At 55.8% G+C, this 15944-nt stretch overlaps 1 protein-coding gene across 1 annotated transcript in view; it reads right to left on the bottom strand.

The window, feature by feature from the left end:
* Positions 1-733: 733 nt before the first annotated feature.
* PGBD5 (piggyBac transposable element derived 5) overlaps positions 734-15944 on the bottom strand; it is a 102567-nt gene continuing 87356 nt past the window's right edge. The window contains exons 4-7 of the mRNA XM_086679704.1: positions 10203-10383; positions 6178-6375; positions 4243-4348; positions 734-2794 (exon numbers count right to left, since the gene is read on the bottom strand). Coding sequence (XP_086535830.1) covers positions 2599-2794; positions 4243-4348; positions 6178-6375; positions 10203-10383 — 681 coding nt within the window. The 3' untranslated portion in view covers positions 734-2598. The remainder of the gene's footprint in view (positions 2795-4242; positions 4349-6177; positions 6376-10202; positions 10384-15944) is intronic.

Below are 15944 nucleotides of genomic sequence, written 5' to 3'. Positions count from 1 at the left end.
CAATCCAGGGGCAACCAGTCTCTCCAACCCTTGGAAATACTGGAGCCAGGTGGATTTGAACTGGAGCAATTCTCCAAGGCGCTCAGACTCGCATCTGCAGGACGAGGTCCTACAGGCTTTCCTAATCAGTACTCTAGGTCCCTCTGTCCTCCTTCCGGAAGAACAGAAACTCGTCCCAGTGTTGCAGGGGCTCCAAGAGACCCCCGGCGGAACTGCCGTCTGCTTCAAGCACGTATATGAAAACAGGTGGTTACCGTTTAAAAAGGAGAGCGCTAAACTGGTGTTAAGTCCCCTCTAATTACTCGGTAACGCAAAGCCACCCACCGGCCTGTCGCAAGAGCGTCTCTCTGGGTCAATGCGGACGACCACAGAAACCGGAAGAAGGGAGGAGGCATCCCCCATCTGGAAGGCAGCTTGACTCACAGGACCAGGGTATCGATATCTATTTCTCTAAGTCAAGACTTAACTGAATTTCTTTTTTAAACTGCTCAGGGGCGTAGGATACTAAAAACAGTTTAAGATCATGCACACTAGCTCACACACCAAGAAGTCTTAAAAGAGTAGCCCGTGGTTTTGTCCCTGATCTTTTATTTTTTTTAGTAAGCATACGCGACACCCAGCGTGGGGCTCGAACTCACGACCCCACGATCAAGAGCCGCGTGCTCTACCCACGAAGCCAGCCAGGCGCTCCTTGTCCCTGACCATTTAAAGAAACTCGCATATTCGCAAAGGATCAGCATCTAAATAGACTTTTATTTTTTCTTTTACTTATTTGGACAGAAAAGAAACTTCATCAGCTTTCATTAGAGTCTCCCTAAGTGTTGGAAACACATTAAACTCAGAAATAGTGGACCTTGTAGAAAAGCATCACAAATTAAAAATATATTTCTCCATGTGGTAAAAGTGCTTTCAATCCAATTAAAGGACACGGCGAAGGTGTTTGGAAACACAATTTAAAATTTGGCCTACAATCCGTGGCGTCGAATTCAAACCACAGGGCGAGGGGGATCATCACGAACGCAGGCTGCAGGAATGGCGTGGAGTTCAGGAGCATGCGGCCAGCAACACGTTTAATTAACTGAGTGTGAACAAGGAAAAACATCCCAAAGCCTGAGTAGAATAGATTTTGCATTTGGTAAAAAAAAAAAGAAAAAAAAATGAGGGGGCTACGTAAACCAGGCTGGAGGGGGATCGTGTAACTCCAGGAATCGCTCGTTTCGTGTCTGCGGGGGACGGTCAGGCCAGGGGATCACCCTGGCCCAGGTCTCCCCCGGAGACACGCGGACCTGGGCGCAGGAGCCCCAGATGCCAGCGGCCTTGGCATGTACTTCTCGCGGTCCTACGGGGAGATCACCCCCAACAAAGCTGGTCACCTGGTCACCTTCCTGGGTTTGCCCGTGCCAGCCGCAGGGCTCTGGGGCAATGGGGTCAGAGGGCACACCCAGCCAGGTGACCACACGCGGGGCGCGAGAATTGGCCAGTGTCACCCCCAGACGTGTTGGCGTGTGTTGCAGCAACGCCTCGTGTTTTCCCAAACAAGTAATTCTGCCGACGATCAGGTCTACGGCAACGCTTAAGGCCCACAGGGCCCCCCGTGCTCCTTGATGGAGTGGAAGCACGTCCGTTCTGGGAGCAAGCTGCCCTTTCTGGTCCTGGCACGGTCACGGGGCCCAGAATACCGAACTGTGACCACGCAAACAGCCACGGCTGGGGCGAAGGGAGGGGGCGGAAAAGAAGGGGGACATTTTCCTTTTACAGAAGATCTTAAGCAACGGTAAGAAAATAACCTGAAGATATATTGAAAAATAAAAAACAGCATCACACGTCACTGCGATTCCGTTGGCATTTTCCCTCTCTCCCCCGTCCACCAGCCAGGGAGATGAAATGAGTTAGGAACGCCTCATCCTTGACTCGGAACGGGCAATCGCTGCCCCATTTCATCCCTGCGTGTCAATGGCACCCAGTTTGCGTTCCTTGTTCCAGGAGGCCCGTTCCAAGCCGCCTGCGTGAGGCAGGTGCGGGGCGACGCTCGGGTCTCCTGCCCACACCGGCACGGCCTTAGCGGTGCACAGCCCCACCTCTGCTTGCCTTGGTCGCCGTCGGACACGGCAGGAAACTGAACCTCGCCACAAACGTCTTTATGTCTTTACAGAGCAGGCATTTCTAGCAGGACGTGCTACGGCTCATCCCATCCCTGGCGCCTCCGGCGGCAACAGCCTTCCCAGGGCCCCTGTACCGAGCTGAGCTCCACGGGTGTCACGAGGAGGCAGCGCCCTGCTGGGCCAATGCCACGGACAGCGCGCCCGCCGGCACGTGGAGTCTGGGTGCGGCGCCCGCCCCGGCACCGGGTGGGTGGCCGCTTCTGGAGGGAGGACATGCTCTTCTTCGAATGGGAACCGGGACGGGCAGCCGTCCTCTGACCAGGCCCACCCTGGTCCCCGTGGAGGCCGTGGGCACCCCTCCGGGCTGGGGCCACCCCCGGGGAGGGGGGTGCGGGGGGGCACCCGCAGGGCTCTGGCTGGGCAGGTCAGAATGGCCCGCTCCCTCCCTCCTCCGGCCTCCCGGACCTGGTCCTCACTTAGGCCTGGCCGCCTGGCATCAGTGGGCTGGGGAGGCTTCCTCCAGACCCAGCAGCTCCCTCACCAGTCTCTCGCCGAACTGCGCCCGGCTGTACCTCTTCACGTGGTAGGCGTCTGACATCTTGTACAGGATGTAGGCGTTATTGATCGCGATGCTGATGGCGAACCAGAACACCTGTTGCCAGGTCTTGTTTGGTTTATGAGAAATGAAATACCTGCGGGGGCGGAGGAGTAAGAAAGGCTCAGCCGGATGGTTCGTGGGCGCCCGGGTCCGGGGAGATGTTCCCCAAAAGGCCCCATCACGGTCAGGGCTGCCGCAGGGGGGCCACGGGGGTAGGAACCGGGCCGGGGGGTCAGCTCTCACTGCAGCTTAGTCACGGTCAGCTTCACTTAAGACAAAGAAGATGAAGACAATTCCTAGCAGAGGATTAGGTGCGGCGGGAGGAAGCCACCAGAAGAGATGCCGAACCCGGGAGCCTGGCCTCCGATGGCTCAGAAGCTCCAAGGGAAGAGGGCCTGGGGGGCTTCCCTCTTTGCTAAGGGACCCTCTCAGCTGCCGCGCCCCGTGCATCCTGAACTGCTTCCGTTCCCCAAGGTCAAGTACACCCTCAGCTGCAGGCCCCTGCGATGCGTCCCCTTCCTCCCGAGGGCACGTCTCCTGGCCACCCCCGCCTTCCCTTCGGATCCAGGACGGATGTCACGTCAGGGAGGCCTCTGCCCCGAGACAGAGGATGGTGTCCCTCCAGGGCCAAGAGCCGGCTTACGACTCAGGCCCATGCCGTGTCCTCCCATCTGCACGTTTGTCTCTGCCCCGCCCCCCCAGACGTGCCTGAGGATCAGCATCCCCGCCACGGCCGGCGCAGAGCGGACCCAACGCGTCTGCGATACAAATGCAGATTTCTCTGTAATAACCTCACGGACTCAGCAGGTGCTGAGCAGAGCACGCGGTAAACATTTGTTCAATGACTCCCGGTGGCGTGGGGCTGCCTTTCGAACCTGGGCTGAGTTTTCCAGGGGGAACCGGGTCCTCGGTTTTCTCTGCCACGGAGAAGCCCAGCACGTTACCCTCCAAGTGGGCGGAGTAAGCACCCACCTGCCTTTTGGGGGTTCCTCCAGCCTCGTTCTAGGCTGGGAGGCTCAACCCTACCAATTTCAGAGTCCTGCTCAGGTTCACCAGCCATCACTCCCGAGCTCCTGTCACCGCGCCGTGGGTGACGCATCCTGTCTATGCTACGCGTGTGCTTCAGACGAGGCCACCCCCGGAGCAGGTGCCCAGAGGTGAAACAGCTCAGTAACCTGGGCTGGAGAACACGGCACCCAGCGTGTGGACACCGGGGGGCTGATGCTGCGTGGTCCGTGGGTGCCGGGGTGGGGGAGGAGAGCAGTCGGGGCAGGGGACAGAGGGAGCAGGCTCTGCGCTGAGTGCTGAGAGATGGCAAGCCCCGGGTGAGCAGAGGGAAGGGCACCCAGGGGCAAGGGTGACAGGGAAGGAGGCAGGGCACCCAGAAGTGAGGGGGCTGTGCGGGTGAGCCTGGAAGACCAGGACGGGGCTCAGGATTTTGTCTCACAGGGGCTACATGTGTCCACTCGGACACCGGGGCACTGCTGACCACCCACCAATCTCCATGCCGTGCCGGTGAGCCCCGCGGCTGCCTCCACTTACTTGCTGTACTTGTCGTCGTATTTGCAGATGTAGCTAAGGTGAGCAGCGAACGCCTCCACGGCCAAGGGGCAGGGGATCTCCCCAGTCTTCCTCTTGATGATCACTCCTGCGGAGAACAGAGACGATAAACCCCCCCCCGTCGGACAAATGTGCGTCTCCCCACCCTGCCTGGCTATCCTGACATAAAACAGGGAGCGAAGGGGGTGCCTGGGTGGCCCAGTCGGTTGAGCGTCCGACTTCAGCTCAGGTCATGATTTTGTGGTTCACAAGTTCGAGCCCCGCGTCGGGCTCTGCGCTGACCGCTCAGAGCCTGGAGCCTGTTTCGGATTCTGTGTCTCCCTCTCTCGCTCTCTCTGCCCCTCCCCTGCTCGCGCTCTGTCTCTCTCTCTCTGCCCCTCTGCCCCTTCCCCGCTTGTGTCCTCCTTCTCTTCTAAATAAACAAACACGAAAACAAATACTCTAAGATGTGAACTAATAAAAAGATTTCCGGTGGCCACCCAGCTGCCACTCTCCACGCCGCCTCCCTGCCCCCTGGCGCCTCCTGCCTGTGGCACCCAGGCTGGGAGCTCACCCGTGGGGCTCTGTCTGCTCCAGGGCGGGCCTGGCTCACAGGTGCCCATGCCATCCACCCTGGGAAGCTTCCAGAGGCGCTGCGGGAGGGGCCGGGGCCACGCCAAAGGCATACGACCTGGGCTTTTTAAGGGTGTCTCAGAACGGGGACTTTGTGATTTATAACCGAGTACTTTAGAAACGGAAACTATAACTGAAGGCAACACAAACAGTAAGTTTTAGCATACTTAAAAATCAACCCTACCAATCTTCTCTTCTTCCCCATCAAATATCCTCCTCGCTGGTTCCCTTGACAATGGATTTAAGCCTCCCAACCTTTGAGATTGGGGTTTTTAAGGCCCTGTCCTCTTAAATCCTATCGCAAACTTTGCAACTTGTCACGCATAATTTGGAGGGAGGTGGCTCCTACGCCCTATTCTCGAACATTCTCCCTGTGAGAGCCCTTATCCAATCACCAGAGTGTGGAAGTCCAGTTCAAACTCGCCCTTTGGCTTGCAAGGTCAATTTCAAACATCTCCCCCGAGTGCCCTTGACACAGTGATACAGTGATGGGCGGCGTTCCACACCTCCTTAACCCCGAGTCCCGTGGGTTTGGGTCCCTAGACTGTCATCTCCACTGAAATGTAACAGAGCCTAGGTGTGTGTGCGGGGTGAGGGGTGGGAATAAACGAACAGACATTAATTAAGCACACACACACACACACACACACACGAGACACACATTCACATACACCACACGTGCACACCAATCACACACACAGACACCCCTCCAACACAACCGAGCGCCCCGCAGCGTTCCTGCAGCAGGAAAGGGGAAACACGTCTTGATACAGACAATTATAGGGGATTTGCAAGTACACAACGTGACGGGACAATTTCGGTGAGGCGCCCTCTGTCATCTGAGTTCCCCTGTCAGTGGCTTAAAGAGGTGGGGCTGTAGTTACTTTAACTGCACACGCCTTATGGATTTTAGACCCTGAGGAAAATTGATGACAGAATCACCTGACCACCCCCAAATCCTAGTGGTTCATCTCGGAGGAAGACGCCGAACCAATAAAAAAACAGCTGATGTTTTCCCCTCCCGTCAGAACAGATCCTCGATGCCGAGGTGACCACGTGAGTGCTGGCCACGTACAGCACTCAGAGCGACCACAGACAACCCTGGCGGCCTGCGGACCCCACCCTGGTCCCTTCCTGCTTCTCTCGGCCGCCGACAAGCACGGGGAGCTGGTGTCGCACCCCCCCCCCCCCACCAGTCAGGTGCAGTGGCACCGAGTCCCCGGCCCAGAAGCTCACAGTGATGGGGTCACCTGACACCTGAGCTGCACAACCCCCCCTCCCCCCCAGCCCCCCCCGCGGGCCCACCTTGCTGCACGGGCGAGTAGGCATTGGTCAGGAAGCGGAAGGGCCCTTTGTTGTACCAGCAGATCAGAGACATGTTCCCCTTCATCTTGATGCGGTGCTGGCCCCGGGCCGGGGGGGTGGCCGGGTTGCTCAGCATGGACGGGGGCAGGCCGGTGCAGTCACTCTTCCTGGGGCTGAGCAGGCCACAGCAGTAGATCTCTGCGGGGGAGACGGACACAAAACCGCGTCCACACGGTCAGGGAGGCCCCGCGCACGCCGGTGGAAAGGACAGGCCTGCCTGTTCTGGGGCTGATGCTTGGGGGAGGGGCCCTCTAGACGTCCCTGCAGGGGAGACCCCTGAAGTCTGGGGACTTCTATCCCAGAGGTGCTCTGTCCCAGTACTTCTATAAGAACGTTCAAGATTACATGTGAGACCGGGTGCCTGGGTGGCTCCATTGGTTAAGCGTCTGACTTTGGCCCAGGTCATGATCTCGCGGTTCATGAGTTTGAGCCCTGCACTGGGCTCCGTGCTGACAGCTCAGAGCCTGGAGCCTGCTTCAGATCCTCTGTCCCGTCCTCTCTCTATGCCTCCCCCTCCCTCAAAAAATAAAAAAATAAGCATTTAAGATTTTACATGAGACCATCGCAGTGAATCAGCGAGTCTCTTCAGAGCGCTGGCTATGTGCCAGGCTCAGGGCTGAGCATGTGCACCTGTCCTCCCATCTGCTCATCTGCTTCTAGAAACTTCTGCACTCTGAGGGAGGAGCGGCTACTGGGTGGCCACTAATGCACAGACGGTCCCACGGAGGCAGGAGGGATTGTGAACGGAGGTCAACGTGGACAAGGAGGCTTTGCTAAATTCCGTCCTGGGCTCAAGGCCCTTCCTGGCCCTCCCCACCCTCTGGCCTGCCCCAGTGAGCGGGCCAGGTGGCCACGGAGAGCCACGGCTTCTCCCTGCAGCCAGCAACCTCAGTCTGGATGCCTGGAGGGGACGTGAAGAGGCACTTTTGACGGAAGTCGCTGGGGAAAGTCTCATCCGGGGTCTCCCGTCACAGACTGAAGTTCCCTGAAGGCGGACGCAGTATCATCAGTAACTCGAAACATTCTATGACCTTGTGTGAGCGCATCTCCGGCCCGCCCTGGGCGCGGGGGGTGGAGGGGAACGGGAGGAACTACCCGGGTCCCACTGCCTAATGAGCACCAGTGGGTGCACTGGAAGAGCCACTGGGTGGCATGATGGAGCCTTACTGCTCAGAAGCAGAGGGCTGCTGGCCGCTCGCACCTCTGTAGCTCCAACTCCAGCTACCCCTCGTCTTAGTATTTAAGAAGAAGGAACTGTTTTTAAAACAGTGAGGAGCCTTAGATGAACAAGGAGAAAGGATGTTTTAAATTCTCCATCCGAGGGGCGCCTGGGTGGCGCAGTCGGTTAAGCGTCTGACTTCGGCCAGGTCACGATCTCGCGGTCCGTGAGTTCGAGCCCCGCGTCAGGCTCTGGGCTGATGGCTCAGAGCCTGGAGCCTGTTTCCGATTCTGTGTCTCCCTCTCTCTCTGCCCCTTCCCCGTTCATGCTCTGTCTCTCTCTGTCCCCCAAAAATAAATAAACGTTGAAAAAAAAATTAAAAAAAAAAAAATAAATTCTCCATCCGAGGCTCCGTGCACACAATCAGCCAAAAACAGCAGGTGCAATTTTGTAAGAGGGGAAGGAGAAAACCCAAACAGCATCCAAGTCTCCTGAATCTGCCCCTTTATGAAAATAGCGTTTATTATATCAGTGTCTTCTTCCGGCTGTTTTACAAAGCAGACTCTGTCCACGGAGGGACGGCCAGACTCACAGCTACGATGCCCTTCTTCAATCCTGGTTGCCCGTGAGAATGTCCTGGAGGGCACCAGCCCAGCCCAGGGCAGCCTGGGGGAGGGGAGGGCACGCAGCCACCAGTGTGGGGACAATGGAGAACCACCAGCCCAGTGTCTCATCATCACAGTGGAGCCACGCAAGAAGTGCACAGGAGCTCCAGAAGCTTCCAAAAAACAGGCAATGAAATCTTTGCTCGTTCTCGGGAAAAGCTAAATCCCATGTGTAATTATTTTCTTCCCAGTAGAAGATTCTCTTCCGTCCTTTCCCTAATTCCCTGAGCTGGGGAGCGTCCTTTTCTTCCCAGAATCACAGGCCAGCATGGCCAGCTGTCAGGGCAGCAGCACTGATGGCCCGTGACAGTCCTTGGGCACCCGCACTCTGCACACCAGCCCCACCGGGACAACATGCCACCTGACTGCACCACCTGACTCTTGGTCTAGGTGACGGGAGCATATACCGTGTGATGCCGGGTGGCCCCAACAGCATGCAAATGCTATCTGGGCGGTTCTAGGAACCCCAGGGCTCACGGCCCTGCACCCACAGTCGGACTTGAACGAGTGGGCGAGTGGGGATGGCAGCCTCGGCTCTCGCCACCTGCTCTAACACAGGAACCCCTGGTTTTTCCGAGGGGTTCGGTTAGCGCGCACCAGGGTCCATTTTCTCCAATCTTACTTCCACGGCCCCTCTTTGCGTGGTCGGATCTCTCCACCCTGACTTCTCCCAGCCATTAAGCACGGAGCCCTGTTGGGCACTGGACTTTGCAGATGAGTCAGACGCAGCCAGGGCCAGCAGAGCACCCAGTCTAGGGCTGCTTCCTTGCCGCAGTGGCTGAGGTCAAGGTCAGAAGCTGTTGGCTCTCCATTACTTGAGAGGGTTTTGTTTTAAGACCGGATGTCTGATCTGTTGCTAAGCAATCAGTCTGCGATTTCAGTGGCTGCCATAGCAGAGGAGAGGCTTTTTATGTTTCTCTTGAGTGGATGAGATATAAATCCCCCAAATGTAGGACAAGGCAAAGGATATACAGCTTGCTGTCAGGCTCCCTGACTTGGTCCAGACCTCTTTCTGCAGCCCCCATTTCTGCCGGAGCCACAGAAGGCTTCCTAACCTTTGAACAGATGAACGAAGCATCCCAGCACCATAGCGCACTAAGAATTTTCTGAGGCCTACTGTCCTGCTGTGTTAATTCTACATAATTCTCTGTGACATCTGCGCCAACTGGAGGGGCCACATTATACATGGGGATGAGTCCAGACTTAAGAGCCTTTGTAGGAGCTGGGACTAGGTGCTACAGATCAAATGTGTGCGTTCCCCCCAAATTCCTCTGCTGAAAGCCTAATGCCCAAGGTGATGGTGTTAAGAGGTGGGGCTTCTGGGAGGTGCCTGAGTCATGAGGGTGCAGCCCTCATGAATGGGAGCAGTGCCCTTAAGAAAAGGGACCCCAGGGGCGCCTGGGTGACTCAGTCAGTTAAGCATCCAACTTCGGCTCAGGTCATGATCTCACGGTTCGTGAGTTCAAACTCTGCGTCAGGCTCTGTGCTGACAGCTTAGACCCTGGAGCCTGCTTCGGAGCCTGTGTCTCCCTCTCTCTCTCTGCCCCCTCACCCCCCACTCACGCTCTGTCTCCCTCTCTCTCAAGAATAAATAAACATTTGAAAAAAAAAAGAAAAGAAAAGAGAAGAAAAGGAAGAAAAGGAAAGGGACCCCAGAGAACTCCCTTATCCTTTCGGTCACGTGAGATCGGCAACCTGAAAGAGAGCTGCACCCAACCACGCTGGTGCCCTGATCTTGAATTTCCAGCCTCCAGGCCTACAAGGAATAAATATGTGCTGTTTATAAGCTGCCGTCTGTGGTAATTTGACAGAGCAGCCCGAATGGACTAGGACACTAGGAGAACCCCTCAATGGCCAGAGTCTCCCAACAAACGACACAACCAAACGTGACTTGGGCAGAGCTTTGTGCCGACACACCCCCGCCCAGACCGCAAGCCTGTGGCCGTATCCCTGCTGATCACCAGCGCCTGGCAGGGTCCAGCCCTGTGGCAGGCACACGGCAGGCTGAAACCAGCGTGTTCCCTCCTGGCCCAGCAGCCCATGGGCTGTGCCGGTTGCTATGCACCTGTACCCCCAGACTTCTCCCATCACTCCTCAGGGGGCGAGGGGCCCCTCTCGGACGGGCCCGCCACACGACAAACCTTGCTTTTCCAGCTCCTCGAACAGGGTCAGGCTGGTGATGCTGGGCCCCGTGAAGATGATGTAGTTCTTGCCCGCCGCGTTCCGGCACAGGCTTCGGGCGACCATGCTGTGGAGCTGGGGCTTATTCTTCAGCGCATCCAGCCCATCGGGGCCCCCGCCTTCCTTCAGGTGGACATAAATCTTGAACAGACACACACAGGAGTCAGAGAGCTCACGGCAGGGTCAGGCCTGGGACCCAAAGCTTCGGGGAGGCACAGGTGGCCGTCGCCGGGCCAGAAATGAGTGGGAAGGCCACCTCTTCCTTGAGCCACTGGTTCCACGGTCCCTATGACACCATCATCACCTCCTCAGCCTGCAGAGGCCCCAAGTCACTCCCAAGGCCACCCTGTAATCTAGGCAGCTAGCTGGTGGCTCAGCCCAGACTTTTCGGTTTGCAAATGTCAAGGGAGGAGAAGAAAAGGGACAAACCTCACACGTGATGGATTTGGGAGCTGAGCTCAATGCAAACATCCCCCAGTCCGGAAGCACGGGAGGGACTTGAGTTTACAGTAAATACAAGGTAAAGGCCACCTCCCCTGTAAGGGATAAACTTATCTGTGACCTTTCCATTTGAATACGGCTTTCTAATTCGCAAAGTGCATCTGCAATTATTCCTTATTCCTTCCAGAAGCCACGGCGCAGGCAGAAGACGTAGTGTTCACCTCCCATGGCAGAGGAGGATACAGGATCGGGGATTAAAAACTCACCTGAGCTGCCAGGACCAGCAAAGAGGATGGGCCGGAATTAGCAAGCAATTCTTCAACTCTTTGTGCCATGAACATCTTCCATGGACATCCCCAAGGGGGTCATCGCAGGGAATGGGAATAGATGGAAGAAAAAGTATGGTTCTCCCAATGATTGACCGAGTCATGAAGAATCTATCACATGGGTATTAGCTACTTCTTTCCGTAAGGGAGAAAAGATCGTCTTGGGGAATGTTCTAGGTGCCTTTACTGGCAGCATTTCACAAGCGAATAGTGCACCGAACTGCGGAGCGCAGGCTCGCCCATGAGGACAGCCGATGATACTCTGCACTGCAAAACCAACATGGCCCCAGGGAGGACCTGGGCGCGTCCACAATACCTGTCTTTGGCCAGAGAACCACTTGCAAAATACAGTGTCTGATGTTCCAGAGGCAGATGAAGAACAAGTGAATATAGGGGCGCCTGGGGGCCTCAGTCAGTTAAGCGTCCGACTGCGGCTCACGTCATGATCTTGCGGTTCGTGAGTTCAAGCCCCGTGTCAGGTTCTGTGCTGACAGCTCAGAGCCTGGATCTCGCTTCGAATTCTGTGCCTCCCTCTCTCTCTGTTCCTCCCCCACTCACACTCTGTCTCACTGTCTCTCTCTCTCTCAAAAATAAAGAATAAAAAAAAAAATTAAAAGAAAAAGTGAATATAGTCAAATTTTATTTATCTTAAAGCTTATTTATTTATTCTGAGAGGGAGTGAGACAGAGAGAGCAGGAGAGGGGCAGAGAGGGAGGGGGAGAGAGAGAATCCCAAGCAGGCTCCATGCTGCCAGCACAGAGCCCGACGCGGGGTTTGAACTCACAAACCACGAGATCATGACCTGAGCTGAAACCAGGAGTCGGAGGCCTAACCGACTGAGCCACCCAGGTGCCCCGGGTAAGTCTAACTAAAAAAAAAATTTTTTTAAGTTTATTTATTTTTGACAGAGACAGTGTGAGCCTGAGCTGGGGAGGTGCAGAGAAAGACAGGGAGACACAGAATCCGAAGCAGGCTCCAGGCTCCGAGCTGTCAGCACAGAGCCTGATGCGGGGCTCGAACTCACGAACCATGAGATCATGACCTGGGCCGAAGTCGGATGCTTAACCGACTGAGCCACTCGGGTGCCCCCGGGTAAGTCTAATTTTAAAAGCAGCTCATTTTCCGAGGGCTAATCCTGTCCCAAAAGCTCACCCTAGATCCTAGGTCCTCAGGGAGGACCCTACTTTATTGCAGCCTGGCAGGTGACTGACACCTTGATGATACAGAACGTCTTCGTCGATAACTTGGCACAACGCTGACATTTCGTTTGGGGGCCTCTATGCCTTTTCCACCTCAACGCCCAGAAGGAGTCTCTTTTGATAGACAGGAAAATACAGGGACAGAGAAGCCAATCTCCATCTCTGTCACATGTCACATGTGTTTCTGGCAGAGCTAGGACGTCTTCTCAGAACCTGTCTTCTCTCCGTCAGCAAATCCCCACTACCGTGGACTTCTCCACCTGAGGCTCGGATTCAGACCTGCCTCTCCCAGATATCCTGCCTGAAATCCCATCATACCCACACTGGGCACCGTGTGCCCTGAAATCCACCGTAGGGACAGTTAGCTTTGTCCCAAGTGTCATCCAAAAGTAAGTCCTCCACCCAAATCCAGCTTTCTCACCAGGAAATCGGAAATGTGTCACTGGAACCCCTCAGGCCCACCGTGACACCCCACGTGGTTTCCAAAGGCCCCTCCCCCCGAGGGATGGGGGCGGCCACAGCAGGACTAAATGTAAAATCCCACAACCAAGTTCAAAAAACAACAGCATTCCAGCAAAGGATGCAAGCAACGTGACTTGGCAAGGATAGTTTGAGAAAACGAACACTAACGCCTTTGGAGACGGTCACTGGATGCCATGACCGGCCAAGTCAATGGGATCTTGGCTTCGTCATAACATGGGTGGCGACCGTCTTATCTCCTCTGGTCAAAGCATACCCGCTTCTTCTGATGCCACTCTTTACAAGGCTAGTGAGAGGTGTGAGGGGTTGGCGGGTTCGTCCGCTAACCCAGACCTGGCGGCTTAAACAGAAGTGTATTTCCTCACAGTCCTGCACGCTGCAAGTCTGAGGTCAAGGAGCGGGCAGGGCTGGTTTCTCCCGAGGCCTCTCCGTTTGGCTCGTCGATGGCCGTCTTCTCCCTGCGTGTTCACACAGTCGTCCCTCTGTGTGCGTCTGTGTCCTATCTCACACACGCCAACCTCAGACGCCCCAACAAAGCTGCACAGGAGACCACGGCCCGTCCTGATGAACACGCAGCCCATCATCCGCCACAGGACGAAAGCCTGGCTGGAGCCGGTCTGACTCCTACATCAGAGCAGCACTGCCCCCAGGGTCACCGGGGTGGCTCTGTCGGTTAAGTGTCCCTCTCTCGACTTCGGCTCAGGTCACGATCTTGCGGTTTGTGAGTTCGAGCCCCGCGTCGGGCTCTGCGCTGAACAGCGTGGGACCTGCTTGGCATTCTTTCTGTCTCCCCCTCGCTCTCTCCGCCCCCCCCTACTGTCTCTAAATAAATAAATGAAATATAAAAATAAATAAATAAGTAAAAACGCTGCCCTGCTTGAATCCCGACAGCAAAGGGTTCAGAGAATCCTGCTTCTCTCCTGGATCTCATCGTAACCTAGAGAGGATCACATCTTGCTAACAGTTTCCTGCCGGGAGCTTTCCCAGATGCGGCACTGGGTGAGCCGAAGCCTCATGTAATCGCTACAGCACTGCGGTAGGTCCCTTGGAAGGCGGACTGTCCGGGTGCCTGGCTAACCTCCCTCCCTCTTTGACTCTCTGGAAGCACGGATGACCTCGGGGACGGGTGTGGGGTGCCACGCGGGGGTTGCACGGACCCGCCAGAGGATCCTGCTGGATCCAGGGTGCGAGAGAATCCCTCACCCGCGCTCCAGAAACTGGGCTCGTCTGCTCGTCTCGAGGGAAGTCCCAGAGCACGGGGCAAGTAGCTGAAGGCAAGGGAGGGACTTCCGAGCTCAAACGACCCCCTGCCACGGCAGAGGAGGCCACGGCAGTGGCCCCAAATCACTGGTGATGTGCAACCCTTCCCAGTCACCAAAGCCGGAAGATACCTATCCACCGGGACCACCTCAAAAAGCATCCTCCCTGCTTATAGGGCGATGTGCAAACACCTGCTTCTCTAGAAATAAGGTGACGCCAGGACCGTGTTGTGACTTTCGCGGGCCCTTCTGCTTCCATGGGCCTCTCTTCCTCCACACGCCAATATTTAAAACCACATTTTACAACTGCACGGGCGTCAAGGCAGACGAATACCTTAATATGATGTATTAAAGCACGTTCTTCAACTTCAAAGCTTGTTTTCTCCCCTTCCGATCGAAGGGAAACAAACATTTTCACATTTTGCCTGGAAGTGTTGCGGGCCCTCGACACCGTTCCCGCTCTATGGAGAGGTCAGATCCAGGCAGTGACGCGAGGAACGCGTTCTAAAATTTGGAGATAGGACGTGAAAAGGTAATGAACGTGGCAGCAGCGGGAGGAGGTGGGGACTAGCCCAGCATGTGACCAGGCGGAGTCTGGGGTGCAAGCAGCAGCCCCAGACAGGGCATCGGAGACATGCGTCGGAGAAGGTCAAGGATGAGGACACACGGGTAAGAGTCCAGAGTGCACAGGTGCAATGAAATCCCCAAGAGTGGCTGAGCTGGGGATCCCCAGCATTTGGGGTGGGGGGGAGGCGGCCACGGGCAAGGGGCTCCCAGAGAAACACAGAAAGGGAGGGTCAGAGAAGGAGAATGAGAAGAGAGAGGTAAAGGGGTCAAACGTGTTAAGGAGGAGGAAATGATCCAGAAGGTCCCACAACCTAGCTGAAGAAATCCTGGATCTGTTTTTGTGGTATTACAATTCCCCCGAGCTTAGTGGCTTAAACGATACCCATTCATTAGCTCGCACTTCTGTGGATCGGAAGTGCGGGCGTGGCACGGGGGAGTTTTCTGCTCCTGGTGTCACAAGGCCGCAATCAGTGTGTCAGCCGGCTGTGTTCTCAAGCTGGCAGCTGGGATCCTCCTTCGGGTTCACTCAGCTTGTTCCCTTGTGGCTGGAGGACTGAGGTCCTGTTTCCCTGCCGGCCGTGAGCGGGGACTGCCTTCAGGTCCCCCGGGCCACCTGCGCCCCTTACCACGTGGCCCCTCCACCTTCAAAGCCTGCCTTGCAAACCCTTCCTCGGGATGAATCCCTCCCTGCAAAAATCTCTTTGCTGGGAAGAGGCCGTTTCCTTTAAAAGGCTCACCTAATTATGTCAGACCCACCAGGATAACTGCCTTTTTCAGATCAACTGATTTGGGACCATAATTATACCCACAAAATCAAAACTCCCTCGGCAATGCCTGGACTAGTGTTTGAGTGGAGAAGGTATGTGCATACCAGGGGCGGGAATCTCTTGAGCGTCTTAAGAGTTGTGCCTACTATCCACATATTAACTTCAAGAGCAGCATTTCTAAAAACAAAAAACGAAAAACAAAAGCATAATTTCTAAGGCTCCCAAGACCTCCGACACCGTAGCTGACAGACGGAGTGCTGGCCTATGTTATTAAGACCAGCAATGGGGCGCCTGGGTGGCGCAGTCAGTTAAGCGTCCGACTTCAGCCAGGTCACGATCTCGCGGTCCGTGAGTTTGAGCCCCGCGTCGGGCTCTGGGCTGATGGCTCAGAGCCTGGAGCCTGTTTCCGATTCTGTGTCTCCCTCTCTCTCTGCCCCTCCCCCGTTCATGCTCTGTCTCTCTCTGTCCCAAAAATAAATAAACGTTGAAAAAAAAATTAAAAAAAAAAAAGAGCAGCAGAATGGAGGGGCGCCTGGGAGGCTCAGTCAGTCAAGTGTCTGCCTCGGTTTTGGCTCAGGTCATGATCTTATGGTTCATGGGTTCGAGCCCCGCATCAGGCTCTGCACGGACAGCGTGGAACCTGCTTGGCATTCTCAATCTCTC

Source organism: Puma concolor, chromosome D2, assembly GCF_028749965.1.
Source record: "Puma concolor isolate L17-30 chromosome D2, mPumCon1.1.hap2, whole genome shotgun sequence".
Taxonomy (NCBI): domain Eukaryota; kingdom Metazoa; phylum Chordata; class Mammalia; order Carnivora; family Felidae; genus Puma; species Puma concolor.
Note: the sequence above shows the minus strand (reverse complement) of the source record. Positions and strands in the feature narration are given on the sequence as shown.